Below are 17,500 nucleotides of genomic sequence, written 5' to 3'. Positions count from 1 at the left end.
GTTAGATAGGCGATATCCCAATAACCAAATAGTTGCCTTTTTAATTGAACATGTAGTCGACAGCTGAACTCATTCACTTTTGGTTCAAGACGCTGCACTTGACTTACCCGAACTAGAGTTTGTCAGAAGTAATCAACGGAGAGATCATGGAAAAGTCCAACTTGCAAAAGTCAACAGTTGGCATTCAAACTTTGTTTGATTTTTCCAATGAATGTTTCCTTTAAAATCTCTTCTCTATAAATCGTCCTAGGATTAGATGTGAAACACAACATACCAACAATATACTGTTGCAAAGTGATTTGAGGGACAGTCTAAAAAGTTGGATAAACTTCCATTATTATTCTTTCGCTGCTTGTTGGTCAGGGAGCCAAAGAACGCTGTCGTCATAGCAACGCTTCCGGAATCCTGTAGTAAGTTCCAAACCTAGGGCCGCATCTAATTCTATATTAAAGTCTCCTTGTTTCTGTAACAGGTTCGTATATGAACAGGATCAATTTCGCCAAATCATCTTTTTATGTATTTTCTTTTTTCCACCAGGTATTTCTTTTGGGCTTCACGTGTGCGTGCGCGCGCAGTGCTCGTCAGAGTCCAGTAACATCTGAGAGGTAAACTGTTTCAGGTCCGCTCCGTCGAATAGAAATGAACAAAAGTTGTAAAATGTAGTCTGTGATGGATCAAACTGTTGTATGTAGTTTATGTTACTATTGTATGTCGCTCTAATGAATATCCGATGTGTAATATCCATGTAAACAGTGAATCCGATCCTGAGGTAAACTGACGTTAGCAGGAGAACCGTTGCTGTGTTTCTCTGCTCGCGGCAGCTGGTTTCATTCGTTGTCATTTCTTTGATCAGGGAGCAGCTGTGTGCTCGTGCCAGGCCACCACACCACTGACTGTCAGGATTTATGCTTTTTTGAAAACCAGATGTTTTTGGTGTCAATCTGTAAATATATATGAATATATATTCATTCATAATATTGAATATAAGCATTAAATATATATATTAATATATATTCATTCATAATCTGTTGGCTGTGGTGGATGACGTGCACGAGCGCAGCCTCTTTCGCGCCGTTTGATGTGTGAGACCAGTCTCGCTCGCGCGTCCATTCTAGCTTTGTAAATCTGCACTTTTATAAACTGTCGTCTCCAATTATGACGAGAATATGAATCCATGTCATCTAATATGTTGAAGAAGTGTTTATTTCTTGTTTTGTTGTTGTATTATGTATTGAATAGAGGGTCTCTTTGATTCATACGGGTCATATTGAATCATTGTATTCTGGTACAGTAGGTAGAAGTTTGGAAAGGTCTGGTGTGACCATGTCACCTGTGAGGTTTTTTATCCAGGTCATTCACTTCACAAAACATGAAGACTTATGAACACGATGACTTATGATACACAGTCAAGTTGAACAACTATAGTTGAACTATCAGATAACAGATTAGAAGATGTTAAGAGTAGAAGAGTAGGATATGTGGAGCCAATATCTGTGAAATACTTCATTACAATCATGACAGTATTACATCATGACATATTGATCTGATGCACACAAACACTGGTTCACTAACAAACAAGCCCCTCACACAGCATGCAAGGCTACATGATGGAATACATGAAAGAAACACAGAAACACAACAGAAACACGTGTTTCAAGTCCACCACCACCTCAGTTCTAGTGAGAGAAACAACTTTGAACACCAACAGGATGTCCTGGGAACCGTTTCATCAACTCTTGTCTTTATTACTTTTCCAGTGTTTTGTAATTCAGAGCTTTCTGGACATGAAGTAGTTCCCCCTCTCGACCCCACAGCGGCCGTTCTGTACATTACTAGAGCAGCCGGCTGTCACTTTCACTCAAACAATAAACCAATTGAAGCATACAATACTGAAACCATGGAGGTAAAACCACGACAACTACAACATATGTTTATCATTTGAGCAGAAAACAACAGTTCAGTAGTGTTACTGATAGATGTAAGGACATGAATTACTTCATGTACATATAAGCAGACATACGTGCGTGTGTTCGTGCGTGTGCGTACTTACGGGTGTGTTTATGTGTGTTTACGTGTTTGTGTGTGTGTGTGCGTGTGTTCATGCGTGTGTGTACTTGCGGGTGTGTTTATGTGTGTTTACGTGTTTGTGTGTGTGTTAGTATCAGTGGGTATGTTTATAGAGCTTTAGAATTAGATTGACGCTGGTGAAATGAACAACAGATCAAGTTGATATCATGAAACTGGATCTGAGAACTCTTGGTTCAAAGAGACCAAACCTCTACTGAAGTGGTGTGATATTCATGTGTGGAGCTGGTCTTCATTTCAGTCAAATTAGTCTCTTCTGGTTGATTCCCTCCCAGATGGAAGTGGCTCTGAAGGAAACCAGTGTGTATGGAGGAGGAGCTGAGGAGGAAGGTGAATAAAACACTCCTATAACCAAGACCTTGTTGTCACCACCACGACTATGAGAGAGTTCCCATCACTGGGTGAGTCACCTCCGTGGGGCAGGAGACCCAGGTTCAAATCCTGTTGGTCCTATCAGGGCTGTTTCTAAAGTATGATGTTTAGAGATCATTGAAGTCAACAGTTTCAAGATGAAACATATGAAATATGAAACCTTAGCTATTGCGTTTCTGCATGCCTGCACTATTCAAAGAGGCAGCCACCTGAGACAGAAAGGTGAAAACTCCATTCCATTATAAACAACCTGTGTCACCTCTAGACACACAATTGTGTGTGTGTGTGTGTATCTGTGTGTGTGTGTGTATGTGTATGTGTGTGTGTGTGTATGTATTTGTGTGTGTGTGTGTGTGTGTGTTATATTGTGCTTAAAGTATGTGCAGATAATATCAATATTATTATAATTTTATACAATATTATATATAACAATATTCAAGTGACAGTCAGAAAAGTTAACCATTTGAATAAAAGCTGAGTATTATGTTCAATATTCTGAAATTGTCCAACCTGAAAGAGAGCGTATGATTTATCATCTCACGAAACAGAAACATTCACAAGACATGTTCTTCCTTTACACTTTTATTTGACATTTTCATTACAGAACATAAATGGATTCATATCAATCCAGTTAAAAACATTACTGTCCCAGAAGATAAATTCCTTGTGCAGCCAGGAGTTACAACGAATAAAATAAAAACATATTCTGTACACATATGCATTATCGACCCCACGGTCACCATGACAACACCATACAGTAGCCTTTCCATCCATGTATAAGAGCCCCCTGTTGGTGGTTTGAGAGTATGACAGCTGTTTGGTCATCCTGAGGAAGTAGTGTTCTGTGCTGCCCTCTAGTGGACAGAGGAGAGACTACAACACTAATGGCTTTCAGGTTTTAACCATTTTGTAAATATTGGTTCCTACTCCACAATAATTCATCACAACAAGCATTTGATTAACCAGAATATCCACTTCACTGCTGTGCTGCATCGCTCCTGGTCAGGAGAATCCTGGTAGCTATCGACACCCATGGACTCTTATGATGGACGGTTATGTCCACTGTGTGTTGGTACAAGGCTACACTCTCATCACTAACGTCAGGTGAGTCCTGTACATTTAACAACATCAAAACAGTGTGTGGTTCACTCACAGTGATCAATACAGTGTGATTCTTTCACCTCTCTCTCACAGTGATCATCACTCCCCCAGGCCCCCTTCTCCCTCTCCCCCCATCACTCCCCCAGGCCCCCTCCCCCATCACTCCCCCAGGCCCCCTCCTCCCCATCACTTCCCCAGGTCCACTCCTCCCCCTCCCCCATCACTCCCCCTCCCCATCACTCCCCCAGGTCCACTCCTCCCCCAGGCCCACTCCTCCCCCAGGTCCATTGCTCCCCCTCCCCTATCACTCCTCCTCCCCCTTCCCCATCACTCCCCCAGGCCCACTCCTCCCCCAGGTCCCCTCCTCCCCCATCACTCCCCCAGGTCCCCTCCTGACCTCCCCTCCTTCCCCAGCCACTCAGCATTGGGGACAGTGTATTTGAGGTCATTGTCTGTGTTGGGGAATCATGTCAGATTGTGGAGAAGCCAACTTGATGAGTTTCTCCTGACCCAGCCCAATCCTCCCATCAGACCCCTTTGAACCCTCCCCCCTCTGACCAGTCTCTCTTCCAAAATGAAGTGAGCATCATTGAGCTCTTTTAAATTCTGTCTCAGTCTCTCCATCTCCCCCATCTGTCTCTCTATCTCTCTGTTCTTATCCTCCTTCAGTCTCTCTATCTGTCTGTCCTTCTCCTCCATCTGTCTGCTGAACTCCCTCTGCATCTTGGTCTTTGAGATCATGATGTTCCTCTGTAACTCAGGTAGGACGACCTTGATCAGGTTTCTCTCTGCTTCAACTCTGGCATCTCCTTCATAGTTCTCCCTGATCTCCTCAATCTCCTGTCTGTGTCTCTCCTCCCTCTCCCTCCTCTCATTCTCTCTCTTCTCTCTAAATCTCTGCAGCTTTCTCTCCATCTCCTCCCTTCGACCAGACTCACTCTTTAGCTCCCTCTCCAGCTCTCTTTTCTTCTCCTCATCCTTCTCTTCTCTCACCTGTCTCTCCAGTTCAGTTGTTCTATCACTGAGTGTTCTGATCTCTCCCTCGTGCTCCTGGATTACTCCCTCTATCTTCTTCAGAGAGTCCCGCAGCTCCTTCTCAAGCCTCTCCTTCACCTCTCTCTCCTCTCTCTGTTTCCTCTCCTCTCTCTCCCTCTGTATTGCTCCCTCCATCTCTCTGACCTGGGCCTCTGCCTCCTGGTAGGTCTGACTGCTGTAGAAGCTCTCTCTGTTTCCTGCCACCATCTCCTCTACCTGGTGTAGCAGCTCTGGGACCTGAGTGCCATGGGCCCTGTCCTTAATGTTGAGGACATGGTACCTGTTCCCACATTTCTCTACAAGCTTCTGGAGGTCCTGACTTCCTGCTTGGAGAAACTCCTCAATGCTGTACTCTTTCAGACTGTCTGTATGGGTGAAGATAATGACAGTGTGTCCCCAACAACCCTCCCCAAACATCTCCTCCATTCTCTCCAGCGCCATTCTCTCCTTCCCCTTAGAGGGCTCCACTGATAGGACCAGGAGGAAGGCGTGGGGTCCCGGGGCAGACAGACGGACACAGAGCCCCACATCCTGTCTCATCTCCTCCAGAGAGAGTCCAGGGCTGAACCAGTCTGGAGTGTCCACCAGCACCAGCCGTCTCCCACACACGTCCCCCTCTCTCCTCTTACTCCTCTGGGTCACTGCAGAGGGGCTGGCCTGGGCCCCAAACTCCTCTCTGCCCAGGATGGTGTTTCCTGCTGCACTCCTCCCAGCCCCAGTCCTCCCCAGCAGCACCAGTCTCAGCTCAGACACACTGGGAGACACTGGGGAGTCTGGACTGCTGCTCTCTCCTCCCACTGCAACACAACACAGGACAATGGTAACAACACATGCTGGAAATACACATGATATATTTAATAATCAGGGGATATATTAAACACACTGACAAGAATATTAATAATAAATTGAGGGTATTGAAGGAATTGATTGTTTCGAGTGTGTTCTGAAAATCACAGTGTGGAATGTCAGGATCAGTAATGTTTTAGAGAGCAGCAACTACTTACTAGTAGGAGGAATCCACTCCATGCTGTGTCTCCTCCTCAGTGGCAGTGTGGGGTCTGTATCTGAGGTCTCTCCTCCCACTGCAACACAACACAGGGGACCAGTCAACATACTGACATGTTGGGGTCACCACAACAATTACTATCAGAACTTCAAAGGAATGGAGAATTCTGATGGTAATGTAGTAAAACAAGTAGTGAAATAAAGAGTAGAACAAGTGAGGATCAAGATGATGAGCTGTATGTAGCTGTTTCACACATCTCTGGCTGTGGTGATGACTCACTGTTTGGAGGCAGCTCCATGCTGCGTCTCCTCCTGATGGGGAGTCTGAGGCCTGTATCTGAGGTCTCTCCTCTCTCTACAACAACAACAACCATTTCATTGTAGAATGTTTAGAACCTTAAGGAACATTTGGAATTAGTTCTGTGTTCTGAAAGGAAAGAAACATTTAATTTGAAGCCTCTTGAAATCATGGAGGTTTCTCCATCACACTCACCAGTCATCTGGGCGGAGACCTCACTCTTCAGTCTCTCTACTTCAGTCTTCAGATCACATATCTGTTGTGCTGAAATTATAGAGGAAAACTAGGACATGAATTCTGTTGACAGTGGGCAGGAAAGCAATAACACTCATATCCACAAACATAGTACTGTTTAATGAGTATTGTACATTGTCATTATTATATTATTATATTAATATTACTCTCTCTCTCTCTCTCTCTCTCACACACACTTCAAATACTGTTGGACACAAACAAATAATGATGTCAGTTGTGTGTTTTGTAAAGCAGTGTTTGTTGGTTTGTTTGTTTTTCTAAAGAAATATTCCTTCAGGGACCCTATGTATCGTTTCAGTTCACTGAAACTATTTATATTTTCTTATATATTATATTTCTAATTCTATTTCTACAGTACACCTGACCTTATGTATATATCAACTAATCAATGACGAGATACACAGATTAAGCATAATCCTGGACACAGATTAAGCCTTATTATTACAGGATGATTAATCCTGGACAAAATGCGTCTTCAATGGAAATTTTGCATTGATTACTTCTTCTTATGATGACTGATGGATAGATGATTCACTTACTTAAACACATGTATTTGTTGTAAGTCGCTTTGGATAAAGGCGTCTGCTAAATGCCATGAATGTAAATGTAAATGTAACAATATTATATCGTACATATAACAGTTTTTTTTCTTTCACATCTCACCAAGTTGTGTATTTTCAGTGTTCACATCCTCCACTTGTCTGTCTCTGTCTTTCAACTGCTTGTCTCTCTCTGCTTGCTGTTTGGTTAGTTCATGCAGAAGTCTGTCTTTCTCCTCTAGTTGTTGGTCCTTCTCTCCCAGTCTCTGGTTCCTCTCCTCTAGTTGTTGGTCCTTCTCTCCCAGTCTCTGGTTCCTCTCCTCTAGTTGTTGGTCCTTCTCTCCCAGTCTCTGGTTCCTCTCCTCTAGTTGATGGTCCTTCTCTCCCAGTCTCTGATTCCTCTCCTCTAGTTGATGGTCCTTGTCTCCCAGTCTCTGGTTCATCTCCTCTAGTTGTTGGTCCTTCTCTCCCAGTCTCTGGTTCCTCTCCTCTAGTTGTTGGTCCTTCTCTCCCAGTCTCTGGTTCCTCTCCTCTAGTTGTCCATCTCTTTCCTTTAGTTGCTTCTCTCTCTCTTCTAGCTGCTTGTCCTTCTCTTCTAGCTGCTTGTCCTTCTCTTCTAGTTGTTTTCTCATCTCTCCGAGTTCCTGCCTTTTCTCCTTTAGTTCACTGTTTTTTTCTGTTAGTAGTTTGTCTCTCTCTGCTAGCTGTTTGTCTTTCTCCTCCAGTTGTCTCTTACTCTCCTCCACCTCATTGGCAGTGTTCTCCAGTAGTCTCTCTTTCTCTCTCGCCTGCAGGGTCATATCAGCCAACTGTGTGTCTCTCTGCTGAAGGTCTGTGTGTCTCTCTTTGATGTTCTCATTCAGTTGTGTTGTGGTTTTCTCCAGTCTGCTCTCTGTGTCCTTAAGTTGTCTGTTCATCTCCTCCAGAGTCTTATTCTTATCCATCAGTCTGTCCCTCTCCTTTAGAAGTTTGTTGTCCATCTCTGAAGGGGATTTGAACACATGATTTATTGACTGTTGTATTAGCAGGAAGAACAATTGCTCTGTGTGTGTGTGTGTGTGTGTGTGTGGGGGGGGGGGGGTATATGTGTGTGTGTGTGTGTGTGTGGGGGGGGGTATATGTGTGTGTGTGTGGGGGGGGGGGTATATGTGGGTGTGTCTGGGGGTATTTGTGTGTCTGGGTGGGTGTGTGTGTGTATGTGTGAGGGGGTATTTGTGTGTGTGTGTGTGTGGGTGGGTATTTGTATGTCTGGGTGTGTGTGTGTGTGGGTGGGTATTGTGTGTGTGTGTGTGTGTGTGTGTGTGTGTGTGTGTGTGTGTGTGTGTGTGTGTGTGTGTGTGTGTGAGGTGTGTGGCTCTGGGCTGGTGTTTGATTGTAATAATGTGACAATCACTGTCTCCCTCAGTCTCAACCAGCCTAGAAGATAGAAGGGTGTATGAGACAGAAACACAGTCTGACACAAAGAGGTAGTGTGTGTGGGTGTGTGTGTGTGTGTGTGTGTGTGTGTGGTGTGTGTGTGTGTGTGTGTGTGGGGGGGGGGGGTATGTGTGTGTGTGTGGTGTGTGTGTGTGTGTGGGGGGGGGTATTTGTGTGTGTGTGGGTGTGGGTGGAATGATACACATACAGTAAATGTAGAATACATGTGATTTGACTGATGGCAATAAACACACATTGTGACAGGGCAGGCTGACGTGTAAAACCCAGTTGCAGTCTGAATTCAACTCATGTAATTTTTGCTAAAGCATTGATAGTCAAGAACAGTCAACGCTCGGTGGACATAATCCCTTGTACAGTACCAGTACCAGTATACAGTACCAGTCAAAGGTTTGGACACACCTTGCCAAGAGTGTGCAAAGCTGTCATCAAAGCAAAAGGTGGCTACTTTGAAGAATCTAAAATATAAACCATATTCTGGTTTGTTTAACACTTTTTTGTTTACTACATAATTCCATATGTGTTCCTTCATAGTTTTTGATGTCTTCGATATTCATCTACAATGTAGAAAATAATAAAAAATAAAGAAAAACCATTGAATGAGAAGGTGTGTCCAAACTTTTGACTGGTACTGTATGTAAATATGCCATTTAGCTGACGCTTTTATCCAAAGCGTCTTACATTGCAGTGAGTGCATCCATACATTTCAGTATAGATGGTCCCAGTGGGAATCAAACCCACAACCTAAGCGTTGTTAGCGCTGTGCTCTACCAACTGAGCCACAGGACTACAATAAATGATAAACGTAGTTATGCATTGAATATACTGTAGACATTGTTTTATGTTAAAGAAAATGGATATATTCAACAAATACAGTCATGAGAAAAAGTTAGGACACCCCCCAAAATATTAAGTTATTCTCTTAAAAATATGGACATATCAATATGTTATCTTCTTTCTAACAATGTCTATAGATAAAGGGGATGTAATTGAACAAAAAACTATGAAAATGTAACTTTGTAATCATTTATTTAACGAAAAATTAACAATAATGCCAATTCCTACTGAGGAAAAAGTTAGGACTTCCTATGCCCTAATAGCTAGTATTGCCCCCCTTGGCTGAAATAACCTCAATTAGACGTTTCTTATAACTGTCTACAGGTCTCTGACATCAATTGAGAGAAAGTTTTTCCCACTCCTCCTTGCAGAATTCTTTCAGCTGTGTGATGTTCGAGGGGTGTCTTGCATGCACAGCCAGTTTCAAATCAATCCACAGCATCTCAATAAGATTAAGATCCGGGCTTTGACTTGACCATTCCAGAACTCTCAATTTATTTTTCTTGAGCCATTCCTTGGTAGATTTACTGGAATGTTTTGGGTCATTGTCATGTTGCATGGTCCACATCTGCTTCAGCTTCAACTTTCGAACAGATGGTCTCACATTTTCCTCAAGCACCCTCTGATACAATACAAAATTCATAGTGGATTCTATGATGGTGAGCTGACCAGGCCCTGCTGCAGAAAAGCAGCCCCAAACCATGACATTTCCACCCCCATGCTTCACAGTTGGTATGAGGTTCTTGTTCTCAAATGCTGTCTTGGTTTTGCGCCAAACATGTCTACTCTTACTGTGCCCAAATAGTTCAACTTTGGATTCATCTGTCCAAAGCACATTGTTCCAGAAGTTCTGGTCTTTCTCTAGGTGTTCTCTGGCAAACTTTAGTCTTGCCCTGATGTTTTTTTTTGACAGCAGGGGTTTCCTCCTTGCACACCTCCCATGTAATGCAAACTTGTTCAGTCTCTTTCTTATGGTGGATGCATGTACTTTGACATCAATTGTGGCAAGAGATACCTGTAGGTCTCGTGATGACATTCTGGGATTGTTGGAGACTTCTTTAAGCATCTTTCGGTCAGCTCTTAGGCTGAACTTGCTTGGGCGGCCTGACCTGGCCATGTTGGTGGTGGTTTTAAATGTTCTCCACTTGTAAATTATTTTCCGGACAGTGGAATGGCCAATTTCGAATAGTTTGGAGATCTTTTTATATCCCTTCCCAGACTCATATGCATCTACAATTTTTCTTCTGAAGGCCTCAGAGAGCTCTTTTGATCTCGCCATGGTGATGCAACTCACTTCAACAATCAAGAGCAAACCAAACTAAATATCTGAGGTTTAAATAGGACAGGCTCCTCCAAAATCCTCTGTAACGCTGTTCTAATCATTTGCACCTGATGTGGTGCTCTTTATTATAATTTTAGGCATTTTAAGTGGAACTAAATGTGGGGGTGTCCTAACTTTTTCCTCACATGAAGATTGCATTTCTATTAATTACATTTTACCAATCATTTTTTAAATAATTTGTTTCAGTTGTATTTGTTTAGTTATATTACCTCAATTTTTCAATATTGTTCAAATGAATATCAAATGTCCATATGTTTGAATATGTTGAAGAAGACAAAGGTTTTCATAGGGTGTCCTAATTTTTTCTCATGACTGTATAGATTCACTCATGTTTAGATTTTTATCATTCAATCAAAAATGTAAAAAACACATTGATCATTTCTCTCATCTACACTTCTCTGGCAATCAACAGCCATCTGGGTTGAATAAACCATGAAGTGATTTCACTGATTCAGTTGATGCATTCATTCATTCATTCATTCATTCTGTCTCAATCTCCTCCAGACTCTATTATCTCTATTACTCTATTTATCTCTATTACTCTATTATCTCTATTATCTCTATTTCTCTATTATCTCTATTACTCTATTATCTCCATTACTCTATCATCTCTATTATCTCTATTACTCTATTATCTCTATTACTCTATTATCTCTATTACCTCTATTATCTCTATTACTCTATTATCTCTATTACTCTATTATCTCTATTTCTCTATTATCTCTATTATCTCTATTACTCTATTATCTCTATTATCTCTATTATCTCTATTATCTCTATTACTCTATTATCTCTATTACTCTATTATCTCTATTACTCTATTTCTCTATTACTCTATTACTCTATTACGCTATTACGCTATTATCTCTATATCTCTATTACTCTATTATCTCTATTACTCTATATCTCTATATCTCTATTATCTCTATTACTCTATTATCTCTATTACTCTATTATCTCTATTACTCTATTATCTCTATTATGCTATTACTCTATTATCTCTATTACTCTATTATCTCTATTACTCTATTTCTCTATTATCTCTATTACTCTATTATCTCTATTATCTCTATTATCTCTATTACGCTATTATCTCTATATCTCTATTACTCTATTATCTCTATTACTCTATATCTCTATATCTCTATTACTCTATTATCTCTATTACTCTATTACTCTATATCTCTATTATCTCTATTATCTCTATTATCTCTATTATCTCTATTACTCTATTATCTCTATTACTCTATTATCTCTATTTCTCTATTATCTCTATTATCTCTATTACGCTATATCTCTATTACTCTATTATCTCTATTACTCTATTATCTCTATTACTCTATTACTCTATTATATCTATTACTCTATTATCTCTATTACTCTATTATCTCTATTACTCTATTACTCTATTATCTCTATTACTCTATTATCTCTATTTCTCTATTATCTCTATTATCTCTATTACGCTATATCTCTATTACTCTATTATCTCTATTACTCTATTATCTCTATTACTCTATTATCTCTATTACTCTATTATCTCTGTTATCTCTATTACTCTATTATCTATATTACTCTATTATCTCTATTTCTCTATTATCTCTATTACTCTATTACCTCTATTACTCTATTATCTCTATTACTCTATTATCTCTATTATCTCTATTACTCTATTATCTCTATTACGCTATTATCTCTATATCTCTATTACTCTATTATCTCTATTATCTCTATTTCTCTATTATCTCTATTACTCTATTACTCTATTATCTCTATTACTCTATTATCTCTATTACGCTATTATCTCTATTATTCTATTACTCTATTATCTCTATTACGCTATTACTCTATTATCTCTATTACTCTATATCTCTATTACTCTATTACTCTATTATCTCTATTACTCTATATCTCTATTACTCTATTATCTCTATTACTCTATATCTCTATTACTCTATTATCTCTATTACTCTATATCTCTATTATTCTATCATCTCTATTACTCTATTATCTCTATTACTCTATTATCTCTATTACTCTATTATCTCTATTTCTCTATTTCTCTATTATCTCTATTATCTCTATTTCTCTATTATCTCTATTACTCTATTATCTCTATTACGCTATTATCTCTATTACTCTATTATCTCTATTACTCTATATCTCTATTATCTCTATTATCTTTTATTATATGAAACCATCTATTCTATAATTCTCCTCCAGACTGTCTCACACTTACCAAGCAGATCAGCTGATTTCTCTCTCTTCAGCTTCTTCTCCACACTCTCGTTCCTTAACCACTCTGCAGCGAGACCTGGATCCACGTTAGGAGAAACTGAGAGGTGAGTTCTGTGTAACAGACTACAGCACATCAACACAAGGCAACACACACTAATCAAATACCTCCAGTTACTCAATCTCCTATCTCAGTCTATCCAATGACCATGTCCACCAGAGGAAGAGCTTGTGAGAATGTGGGGAACACTTTACTGAGAGAGGTGATAATGTAGCATTCATAAAGCATTCATTAAGCCTTTGTATGCATGACATAAAGAGCCAGGGGAGGGTGGGTGAGTAGAGGGAGGGAGGGGTGGGTGGGTGGGTTTTGGGAGGGAGGGAGAGAGGGAGTGTAGAGGGAGGGAGGGAGGGTAGAGGGATGGTAGAGAGAGGGAGGTAGGGAGGGAGGGATAGAGGGAGTGTAGAGGGAGGGAGGGAGGGTAGAGGGATGGTAGAGAGAGGGAGGTAGGGAGGGAGGGATAGAGGGGGAGGGTGGGTGACTAGAGGGAGGGAGGGAGGGAGGTTGAGTAGAGGGAGGGAGGGTGGGTAAAGGGAGGGTAGAGGGAGGGAAGGAGACAGGGTAGAGGGAGGGAGGGAGAAAAAGGGAGGGTGGGTGACTAGAGGGAGGAAGAGGGAGGATGGGTGAGGAGAGGGAGGGAGGGATGGAGGGAGAGAGGGAGGGTAGATGGAGGGAGGGATGGTAGAGGGATAGATGAAGGGAGGTAGGGAGGGAAGGTAGAGTGAGGGAGGGGGAGGGTGGGTGAGTAGAGGGAGGGAGGGGTGGGTGGATGGGTTTTGGGAGGGAGGGAGGGAAGGAGGGTAGATGGAGGGAGGGAGGGGGGAGGGAGGGAGGGGGGGTAGAGGGATGGTAGAGAGAGGGAGGTAGGGATAGAGGGAGGGATGGAGGGAGGGAGGGAGGGAGGGAGAGAGGGAGGGTGGTACGGAGGGAGGGAGGGAGAGAGGGTAGAGGGATGGATAGATGGAAGGAGAGAAGTAGGGAAAGAGGGAGGGAGGGAGAGAGGGTAGAGGGATGGATAGATGGAAGGAAGGAGGGAGGGTGGGGGGGAGGTATGGAGGGAGGGAGGGATGGAGGGAGGGTATAGGGAGGGAGGGAAGGATGGAGGGAGGGAGGGAGGGAGGGAGAGAGGGAGGGAGGGTGGTACGGAGGGAGGGAGGGAGAGAGCGTAGAGGGATGGATAGATGAGGGAGAGAAGAAGGGAAAGAGGGAGGGAGGGAGAAAGGGTAGAGGGGTGGATAGATGGAGGGAGGGAAGTATGGAGGGAGGTAGGGAAAGAGGGAGGGAGGGTAGAAGGATGGATAGATGGAAGGAAGGAAGGAGGGTGGGGGGGAGGTATGGAGGGAGGGAAGGAGGGCGGGTAGAGGGATGGTGGGAGGGAGGGAAGGAGTGAGGGAGGGATGGAGGGAGGGAGGGAGGGTAGAGGGAGGGAGGAAGGGATGAAAGGAGAGATGGTAGAGGGGTAGAGGGAGTGCAGAGGGAGGGAGGGAGGGAGGATAAAGGGAGGGTAGAAGGATGGATAGATGGAGGGAGGGAGGGAGTGTAGAAGGGGAGGGAGGGAAGGAGGTAGGTATGAAGGGAGGGAGGATAAAGGGAGGATAGAGGGAGGGAGGGAGGGGGAGGGTGGCTGGGTAGAGGGAGGGAGTGAGGGAGAGTAGAGGTCGGGGGGAGAGAGGGAGGGAGGGGGAGAGTGGGTGACTAGAATGAGGGAGGGAGAGAGGGAGGAATGGAATGGAATGAAACATGGCTGGTTGTTAGTGTTCATTATTACTTTCTGTTACTTTCAGGGAGGGGAGAGGGAGGGAAGTAGGAGGAGGGTGGGTGAGGAAAAGGAGGGAAGGAGGGAGGGTGGGTGGGTTTTGGGAGCGAGGGAGAGTGAGAGAGAGAGGTCGGGAGGGAGGGTAGAGGGAGGGAGGGAGGGTAGAAGGAGGGAGGGGGAGGGTGGGTGAGTAGAGGGAGGGAGGAAGGGGTGGGTGGGTGAGGAAAGGGAGGGAAGGAGGGAGGCTGGGTGGGTGGGTTTTGGGAGCGAGGGAGGGAAGGAGGGTTGAGGGAGGGATGGTAGAGGGAGGAAGGGAGGGATTGAGGGAGGGAGGGAGGAAAAAGGGAGGGTAGACGGAGGGAGGGATGGAGAGATGGGGAGGGATGGAGAGATGGAGGAAGCGAGGGTAGAGGGAGGGAGGGAGGGAGGGAGGAAAAAGGGAGGGTAGATGGAGGGAGGGAGGGAGGGAGGGTTCAAAGTCAAGTAGCAGATCTACATTCTTCAGTCTTTTCTAAAGCAGATTTGTTGGACGTCAATTTCTTAAAGAGTTTTGTATCTTTTAGTGGAACAAATACAAGTCATCACTCACCTTTAAAACCTTCAGATGAAAAGAAGAAGAGAGAAGGAGAAAAGGTCAGTAATTGTCACTTCATAAACCACATCAATAAATCAGATTGAACCAATGATCAATAGTCAAGAGGATCATGCTGGAAGACTCCAAAGGAAATGGAATGAAACATGGCTGGTTGTTAGTGTTCATTATTACTGTCTGTTACTTTCAGGGAGGGGAGAGGGAGGGAGGGAGGGAGGGAGGGTGGGGAGAGGGAAGGAGGAGGGAGGGAGGGAGGGAGGGTGGGTGGGTTTTGGGAGCGAGGGAGAGTGAGAGAGAGAGGGGGAGGGTGGGTGAGTAGAGGGAGGGAGGAAGGGGTGGGTGGGTGAAGAAAGGGAGGGAAGGAGGGAGGCTGGGTGGGTGGGTTTTGGGAGCGAGGGAGGGATGGTAGAGGGAGGAAGGGAGGGATTGAGGGAGGGAGGGAGGGAGGAAAAAGGGAGGGTAGACGGAGGGAGGGAGGGAGAGAAGGAGGAAGCGAGGGTAGAGGGAGAGAGGGAAGGGGAGGGTGGGTGACTAGAGGGAGGAAGGGGGAGAGTAGGTGAAGAAAGGGAGGGAGGGAGGGAGGGTAGAGGGAGGGAGGGAGGGAGGGAGAGGGTAGGTGAGGAAAAGGAGAGTGAGTGAGGGAGGGAGGGAGGGAGGGAGGGAGGGAGGGAGGGAGGGTTCAAAGTCAAGTAGCAGATCTACATTCTTCAGTCTTTCCTAAAGCAGATTTGTTGGACTTCAATTTCTTAAAGAGTTTTGTATCTTTTAGTGGAACAAATACAAGTCATCACTCACCTTCAACAGCTTCAGCTGAAAAGAAGAAGAGAGAAGGAGAAAAGGTCAGTAATTGTCACTTCATAAACCACATCAATAAATCAGATTGAACCAATGATCAATAGTCAAGAGGATCATGCTGGAAGACTCCAAAGTAAATGGAATGAAACATGGCTGGTTGTTAGTGTTCATTATTACTGTCTGTTACTTTCAGGGAGGGGAGAGGGAGGGAGGGAGGGAGGGAGGGAGAGAGGGAGGGAGGGAGAGTAGAGGGAGGGTAGAGGGATGGAGGGAGGGAGGGAGAGAGGGAGGGAGGGTAGAGGGAGGGAGGGAGTGAGGGAGGGAGAGTAGAGGGAGGGTAGAGGGAGGGAGGGAGTGAGGGAGGGAGGATAAAGGGAGGATAGAGGGAGGGAGGGATGGTGGGCGGGAAAGAGGGTAGAGGGTGTAGGGTGGGGAGGTTGGGAGGGAGGGAGGGAGGGTGGGTTTTGGGAGTGAGGGAGAGAGAGAGACAGAGAGAGGGAGGGAGACTAGAGGGAGGGAGAGAGAGAGAGGGAGGAAGGGGGGGTAGAGGGAGGATAGAGGGAGGGAGGGAGGGAGTGAGGGATGGAGGAGGGAGGGAGGGTAGAGGGAGGGTAGCGGGAGGGAAAGAGGGTAAAGGGAATTAAGAGGGAGGGAGTGATTGAGGGAGGGAGAGTGGGAGGGAGAGTGGAAGGGAGGGAAGGTAAAAAGAGGGAGGGAGGGAGGCAGGTATGGAGGATGGACAGGGAAGGAGGGAGGGAGGGAAACAGGGAGGGTAGAGGGAGGGAGGGAAGGAGGAGGGAGGGAGGGGGGGAGGGAGAGTAGAGGGAGGGTAGAGGGATGGAGGGAGGGAGGGAGAGAGGGAGGGAGGGTAGAGGGAGGGAGGGAGTGAGGGAGGGAGAGTAGAGGGAGGGTAGAGGGAGGGAGGGAGTGAGGGAGGGAGGATAAAGGGAGGATAGAGGGAGGGAGGGATGGTGGGCGGGAAAGAGGGTAGAGGGTGTAGGGTGGGGAGGTTGGGAGGGAGGGAGGGAGGGTGGGTTTTGGGAGTGAGGGAGAGAGAGAGACAGAGAGAGGGAGGGAGACTAGAGGGAGGGAGAGAGAGAGAGGGAGGAAGGGGGGGTAGAGGGAGGATAGAGGGAGGGAGGGAGGGAGTGAGGGATGGAGGAGGGAGGGAGGGTAGAGGGAGGGTAGCGGGAGGGAAAGAGGGTAAAGGGAATTAAGAGGGAGGGAGTGATTGAGGGAGGGAGAGTGGGAGGGAGAGTGGAAGGGAGGGAAGGTAAAAAGAGGGAGGGAGGGAGGCAGGTATGGAGGATGGACAGGGAAGGAGGGAGGGAGGGAAACAGGGAGGGTAGAGGGAGGGAGGGAAGGAGGAGGGAGGGAGGGGGGGTGGGTGAGTAGAGGGAGGAGGGAGGGTGGGAGGGAGGGAGGGAGGGATGGTAGAGGGAGGGAGGGAGGGAAGAGGGATGGAGGGAAGAGGGATGGAGGGTAGAGGGATGGAGAGTGTGTAGAGGGAGGGAGGGAGGGAGGGAGGGAGGGGAGAGGGATGGTAGAGGGAGGGAAGGAGGGAGGGAGGGAGGGACGGAGGGAGGGAGGGAGGGAGGGTTCAAAGTCAAGTAGCAGATCTACATTCTTCAGTCTTTTCTAAAGCAGATTTGTTGGACGTCAATTTCTTAAAGAGTTTTGTATCTTTTAGTGGAACAAATACAAGTCATCACTCACCTTCAACAGCTTCAGCTGAAAAGAAGAAGAGAGAAGGAGAAA

General features: G+C 45.1%; 1 protein-coding gene across 2 annotated transcripts in view; it reads right to left on the bottom strand.

Annotated features, from left to right (window-relative positions):
• Positions 1 to 3,950: 3,950 nt before the first annotated feature.
• Positions 3,951 to 17,500, bottom strand: part of LOC310806385 (uncharacterized protein) — a 62,604-nt gene continuing 49,054 nt past the window's right edge. Inside the window, exons 1-7 of one of the 2 annotated variants that reach the window (XM_083672461.1) lie at positions 14,945 to 14,953; positions 12,543 to 12,617; positions 6,815 to 7,672; positions 6,092 to 6,160; positions 5,879 to 5,953; positions 5,598 to 5,675; positions 3,951 to 5,390 (exon numbers count right to left, since the gene is read on the bottom strand). In XM_083672461.1, coding sequence (XP_083528587.1) covers positions 4,024 to 5,390; positions 5,598 to 5,675; positions 5,879 to 5,953; positions 6,092 to 6,160; positions 6,815 to 7,670 — 2,445 coding nt within the window. In that variant the 5' untranslated portion in view covers positions 7,671 to 7,672; positions 12,543 to 12,617; positions 14,945 to 14,953 and the 3' untranslated portion in view covers positions 3,951 to 4,023. Of the gene's footprint in view, positions 5,391 to 5,597; positions 5,676 to 5,878; positions 5,954 to 6,091; positions 6,161 to 6,814; positions 7,673 to 12,542; positions 12,618 to 14,944; positions 14,954 to 17,500 lie in introns of those variants that run through there. The other variant, XM_083672462.1, reaches the window with a different exon arrangement.

The sequence above is a fragment of the Argentina silus genome, assembly GCF_951799395.1.
Source record: "Argentina silus genome assembly, chromosome: 1".
NCBI lineage: Eukaryota > Metazoa > Chordata > Actinopteri > Argentiniformes > Argentinidae > Argentina > Argentina silus.
Note: the sequence above shows the minus strand (reverse complement) of the source record. Positions and strands in the feature narration are given on the sequence as shown.